The sequence below is a fragment of the Belonocnema kinseyi genome, chromosome 2 (assembly GCF_010883055.1).
Source record: "Belonocnema kinseyi isolate 2016_QV_RU_SX_M_011 chromosome 2, B_treatae_v1, whole genome shotgun sequence".
Taxonomy (NCBI): Eukaryota; Metazoa; Arthropoda; class Insecta; order Hymenoptera; family Cynipidae; genus Belonocnema; species Belonocnema kinseyi.
In genome coordinates this window covers 103,079,360-103,086,269 of record NC_046658.1, presented here as the reverse complement: position 1 = coordinate 103,086,269, position 6,910 = coordinate 103,079,360, and the positions used below count along the sequence as shown (strand labels likewise).

At 29.7% G+C, this 6,910-nt stretch overlaps 1 protein-coding gene across 6 annotated transcripts in view; it reads right to left on the bottom strand.

Moving 5' to 3' along the window:
• The window catches only part of LOC117166975 (segmentation protein cap'n'collar), a 306,553-nt gene that overhangs the window by 97,594 nt on the left and 202,049 nt on the right, over positions 1-6,910 (bottom strand). For all 6 annotated transcript variants that reach the window (XM_033351483.1, XM_033351482.1, XM_033351481.1 and 3 more), the window contains exon 4: positions 2,160-2,458. In XM_033351483.1, coding sequence (XP_033207374.1) covers positions 2,160-2,458 — 299 coding nt within the window. The remainder of the gene's footprint in view (positions 1-2,159; positions 2,459-6,910) is intronic.

Below are 6,910 nucleotides of genomic sequence, written 5' to 3'. Positions count from 1 at the left end.
GTATAGAGCTCCAAGGAGATTATGTTGAAAAATAAAAAAAAATGTACCCAAAAAAAATTGTTTTTATACTTCATTCTAAGGACTTATTGAACTATCCTCGTATATTTAAATATTTAAATAACTTTGTTATTTGAACAAATAATAAACAATTATTCAGACCATATACATTCGGCGTGTATTAGTGTCAACATGTACTCTAAATTTACGAAGTTTCATTCAAATAGGTTACCTTGACCTGGAATCTTGAAAAAAATGTTGTGGGCTTGCACAGCTGTGAGTACAGGTATTTTTTAACTAGGTTGATAAGCGTTATTATTATAAGAAACAGCGAGGGGGGAACAGCTCTGATAATTCAATCGATTATTCGTTTATGAGAATTGGTAATCCGCTAAATCCGGGAAATCCAATTGTAATCCAAAGTAATTCAATTTTAATCAGAATTAATCCTTGTAATCCAAATAGTTTTTCAATATTTGTCACGAAATTTATTGAATTTTTACATTCTCATCAAAGAAGGTAGAAGAATTTTGTGTTTAAAATTAGTTTTATTAACTGAAAATTTAACTATTCCATTTTTGATTCAATATTAATTTTTTAGTTGCAAATTCATGTGTTTTGTTAAAAATTTATATTTCTCGATAAAATACTAATCTTCTTCGTTAACAATGCATGATTTTATTTAAAAATTCAACTATTTGGAAAAAATTAATCCACCTCGTAGGAAATTTAACACTTTTGTTCAAGTAATTTTTTGGTTAAAAGGTCAACGGTTTTGTCGAAATCTCGTCTCTTCTTATTCAAAATTCAATTTTTTGGTATGAAACTAATTTTTTTGATTTAAAATTTAACTATATTGGTCAAAATTAAGTTTTACTGGATGAAAATTATCTAACTGTTTTCTTGGAAATTCGTCTTTGTTGTTGTTAATAATTAATTTTTGGAACTGATAATTTCTCTTTTTAGTTAAAATTTCATGTATTTTCTTGCACATTCGTATTTTTTGGTAGAGTAAATCTTCTTGTTTGAAAATTCATATTTTTGGTTGAAAAATGAACTAAATAGTATCTTGATGAAAAAGTGAAAATTAATTTTTTGTTGAAAATTAATTTTTTGTTGAAAATTAATTTTTTAATTGCAACTTTAACTCTTCCGTTTTTGATTGTGAATTGTTCTTTTTCAGTTGAAAATTAAACTATTTGGCTCCAAATTCATGTTTTTAATTCGTCTTTTGTGGTAGAAAACTAATCTTCTTGGTTGAAAGTTCAGCTACTTTGTTGAAGTGTATTAAAAATTCACTTTCTGGTTGTTAATGCATACTTTAACTTGAAGATTCATCTCTTTGGTTAGAAATTGAACATTTTTTTGTTACAATTTTTGTATGTAAAAAATTATATTTTTAAAATGGAAAATGTAATTATTCCAGTTTTGGTTCAAAATTCATGTTTCTGGTTAAAAATTAAACTATTTAGTAGAAAATTATTAAGCTTTATTGAAAATGTAATAATTTTGTTAAAAAGTATCCTTTTTTGTTGAAAAGTCAACTGTTGAGTTGAAAATTCTTTATCTTTGGTTAAATTCAACTGAGTTTAAATAAAAATAAAAATCTGTTTTTGTTAAAATATCAGTCATAACATTTTGCGGTGTGAATTAATTTGTAGAAAATTGTAGAAAATTCAACAATTTTGTTAGGAAGTCATTTTCTTCATTAAAGCTTTTACTATTTTACTTGATAATTAATGTCTTTTGAGTCGAACATTCTTCTCAAAGGTTGAAAATATAACTATTTTATTGAAAAATCGTTTTTTCCTGTAGAAAATTAATCTTCTCGGTTAAAAATTCAAATTTTTGGTTAAAAGTTCTTCTACGTTGTTTAAAGATCAACAAATTTTTCATAAAGTATTCTTTTTTTTTTAATTTAAAATTCGTTAAGTCTAGTTTAGGCGATGTAATCTACCATAATTATTTTTAACCCAGAGTAATCCTATGAAATCCAGAGTAATCGTAGGCAATCCATAATAATTTTGTATATACTGATAATCCATAGCATTTCTGTATAAAACAGGTAATCCAAGGTAGTCCTTATTTTTAGGAGTTGTTTCCCCCTCGAGAAAAAGCGCAATATTTGTTGCTTAATTTTCAAAGAATAAGAAATTACTAACCTCTCCCGCAGCTTCATCGAGACCAACCAGTTGAAGTGCCTCCTCGAGGTTGAATCCGTCGGGTAGACTTAAGGTGTCGTTGCCGAGGAGTCCCGCAACAGTGGTATCTTCTAGGAGCCCACCTCCGAGTAGGTCCGCAGTGAAGTCATTATCGAGACCAAGAGTGTCATTTAGTCCAAGAGATTCCTCAACAAGTCCCACTAGTTCGTATGGAGTTTCTCCCAAAAATTGATCCCCGCTGTCGATAGAGCTGGTACTTCCCCCTTGGCTTTGGCTCGAAGGACTATAAATATATTCACCTGCAAGAATAAGCATAAAAGACTAAATTAATCACCCTGAAACGCTCGTCAAACTTTACGATATTTAGCATATTAAGCAAAAATATTCATTTATAATAAACTCTACATTTCTCAGAGGAATTCAACTTCATGTTTACCCCATTTCCAAAATTGAAAGATACTTTCATTATTATTATTTTATTACCAGACACATTTTTCTAACAGACACTATCCCTTTAACTTAATTCCAAGTACCACAAGAACTCTAAATACCCAAAACCCTCGACAAGCCAGAATGTATCTGACGTACTCAATCCACTGAAGTCCCAAAATCCCATATCGTCTGCAGCCGAAGTTTCTTTAGAAGCGCTCGAACTCGCCTAAACATTTGGTCAGAGGAGAGGAAAACTGCAGGAAACCAAAACTCCTGAGCATAGGCTGTTATCGATAGATGAGTTTGAATGTATGTACGCAACAGAATTGTGTTCCTACATCTCCTTGGCGTCAAAAACCTCCCACTAGATAGTCGTTAAATGCAGTGAAAAAATATGACTAACCGAGAATCTTGAACGGTCACCCATCCGAGAGTTAACCGCGACCACCTGTGCTTAACATACGATACCTCGACGAAACGAGAAGCACCATTCAGATATTGCCATCGGTAACTATGAGGCACTATAATTTTATGAAGTTATTTCAATTATTTAAAAATAACTTCTGGGGCTCAAATAGTAATAATGAGGTACCATACTAGATTTCAAAAATGAAAAGGCACAATTAGTTTACCAAACTATTATTATTCTTATTTTGTAAATATAAATATCCAAAAAAGTCATTTTATTTCCTGATAACATTTATTTCTAAATGTTTCTAAACATGATTGATTTAAGAGAAAATGGCTTATGTAAATGATCTTTTGATATTAGGAAATAATTTGGTTCCTAAAATTTTTCTCTGCTACAATAATATGACCCTTTTTCACCATTTAAAGAGACAACAAAAATAAAATTATGGTACGGGCAAAAAAGTTTTTGGTGCCGTTAATCAAAAAATTACCGGTTTTATTTTAAAATATTAATTTTAAGTTTCAAAGAATTCAAAATACGTCGAAAAAATGTGGAAAATTTTAGGACAATTTTTTAGTTTTGGCGGATATTATTTTCTTTCAGAAAAACTGAATTGTTTCAAAAGATATGTAGAAGTTTGAAGATATTTTGAAAAGATTCAGAAATAATTCTAATGTTCGGAAGATTTATAAGTATTTCAAACGATTTTTTAAAATTTTGTTTCTGTCTTGATAGAAAAATCTTTTAGGCTTGAAAATTCGTATTTTCGGATTGAAAATTAAATCTCTTTTGGTATGAATTTAAATTTTGGCTTTGTTTAAAATGCAATTATTTGTATTAAAAATTATTTTCCCCCTCAAATCGAAAAACTACATGCTCGCATATGATAATCTAGCCTAATATTTTAAATAATTTTTAATATTTTAAAATATTTCACTGACATGAGTGATTTCAAACAGATTTATTAGATTTTACAAGATTTGTAAATTTTTAAATTGATTATCTTGAATTTAAAAAAACTTTGAAGCTTTTCAAAGCACATCAAACTCTTGGTTTCAGTCCACTGTCAATGCTTGTCTGCTTGTCTTGCCGTGGACACACACTGAGTGGTCCCGCAGTTCTAGGAAGGCCGAGTTCGGGGGACAAAAACCGAAAGTTAGGCTTTAAGAACATTTTTTAAGAAATTTTGAAACGTTGTTAACATAAAGAAATTATAATTGTTATTATTTTTTTACGCTTTGTGGCTAGTGAACATTTAGTAGCAATTTCGTGATGTATTCCCATATTTTAAGTATACTAGAACTTTGAAGAAAAGTGCTTAATTAATTGAAAACGTATTTTAAATACTAATTTAGCCCGTTTTAGTACATTACAACGTAGAAGTTTAAGTATGAAAATATTCAACAATATTCAAATATAAAAGCACTTCTGAAGCTCCATTACGTAACTGCACTTCCACTCGACATCCACATCCACCTCACTTCCAGTTTTGGTGAATTCAAATGATTTCCTAAATTACATCTGAAAATGAAGTGGAAGTAAAGTAAAAAGTTACGCCATCAAAACCTTTTCGGAATTTGACTTCTTCTTCAATGAAGTTTTACTGTGAGTATTTATATCCATCCACTTTGGAGCTAAATTCACAAAAAAAAAATTAGATTGTCGATTGATCATTCCGAAGTGCACACTGTATATATTGTAATTATATGTCTGATGCAAAAATGCTTAGATTTTTTGCTCCTAGGAATTACTTTGATAAAATCTGTATGTTCTAGTTTTATTGTAAAAAGAGCACTTTTTGCTTATCATAAATCATATCAACACAGACTATTCAGGAATAAAAATAATCACACACCTTAGTGGCCTATGTTATTGAACATTTGTCCCTGAAATGTCAATAATATAACAGACAAGTTACTTGTATATGCCTACGAACACGCTATGAAATTCCCATTTAATTGATAAAAAAAGCTTTTAAATTGCTGGATGCTTATAGGTGCAATAAGGAAAAAGCTATTACATCTTAAAGGATTTACCAATTTGTTTACATCCACAAAAACTATATTCTTTTGTATTTAGCAACAAAAATCAACTTTATTCAATGCTCATAATAATAGTCTCGGGTTATTTTGACCCAGGGTGTAGTAGAAAGGTTTAAGATAATTTTTCATTCGTATTAATTTTGTTCAAGACCAATTTTATATGTTAAATGATCTAGATATATATGTCATGTTAATGTAGAACAAACCGACAGAACTCGGGAGACGGTTTTCTGCAGTTTTCCTCTCCCCTGACCATACAATGGCTTTTAACCGCGGTGATACAGAACTCAAACGGACTAGACTAGCAAAGCAATAGTAATAATAAGTTCCTTTATTAAAATATTCATTGATAATTTTTTCTTAGGAAACTTGTTAGATAATTATATTTTTTGTCTAAACAAAAACCGTATGAAGAAATCTTTATAAAAAGAGTTATCAAAATCCCGTTAAACATTCTTTGATACACAAATTTCACTCAGACAATATAATATGAAAGAAATCACTTTTTTATTGATTCTTCTAGTAGATGATTATTTATCATATTAAACATACTGAATAAAATGCATCTGTGTAAAAAAATTGAGGTTGCCGAACTTTCTACTGTATATACAATATGAAAGAATCTTTTTTTTATTAATGTTTGCTTACACGTTTTCATGCTTGGTTTTTGAAATTTCAGCTTGACATTTGATTTATAAATTAAGTGCAATTGCAGAATACGGAAGTCACCTGTTTTTTGGCTGGAAAAATTGTATTTTTCTGCAAAAAACTATTAGAATCTTTTACTGAACGATAAATGAAGCGATTTGACCGAGGTAGAAGTTTAAAATTATTGTTACTTTTGTAACTACGATAACTTAAATATGGTTATGTCACGATACCAGAATAACCATATTTAACTCACTGTTTAGGTGCTTTTAAACATACAAACAGCCAGAAACACACATTTACAGGTCACAAAAATAATTTGATCAAAACCATACCCTTTTCCAACGTTTCGTTGGGGCGGGAAGGCACCCCTATGACTAGTAAGAAGAATAATGTTGGTCAAATCACTACCCATTTCGAACTTCTCGTTAAATATGATCATAGCGAAATATCGTGACAGACCCATATTTGAGACATCATAGTAACAAAAGTAACAATACTTTTAAATTGTTGCCTCATCAAACCAATTCATTTATCGTGCAACTAAAGATTTCAATAGTTTGCTGCCAAAAAAAATTGTTTTTCCTGCCAAAATAGAGGTGACGCCCCATTTCCAACTTCGCGTTAAATATGATCATTCAGATATATCGCGATAGAGCCATATTTGAGACATCATAGTAACAAGAGTAACAATCATTTTAAATGTTTGCCTTATCAAACCGATTCATTTATCATTCAGCTAAAGATTCTAATAGTTTTTTGCAAAAAAAAAAATGTTTTCCCTGTCAAAATAGAGGTGACGCCCCTATTCTTCAATCTAACCAGAAATTATTGAAGCAATACGAATTTTTTGCAGTCAACCAAATTGGGGTTTTATCTATGTTATGTTTTAAGAACAAGGTTCTTATTTTAAGATTAAATACAGTCTTAATTGCAGTTAATAAAAGTACTTATTTCTTGTGTTGGCTGTGCAATAAGATGCTCAGTAAAAATTTGAATTGAAAATGGTTTAAAACGCTAACCCTAAATTTCTGTCTTTTAATGAAAAATTAATGCTATACATTTTCTTTTATTCACAAAAAATGGTTTAGAAGTTCCGCTAGATCTATTAAGCAATTATTTTCGCGCTTAGGAAGTATTTCTTATTTATTCGGGAATAAGTCCTCAATCGTATAAAGAAAAAAAATTAAATATATTATCCGGCTATTATTCAGGAT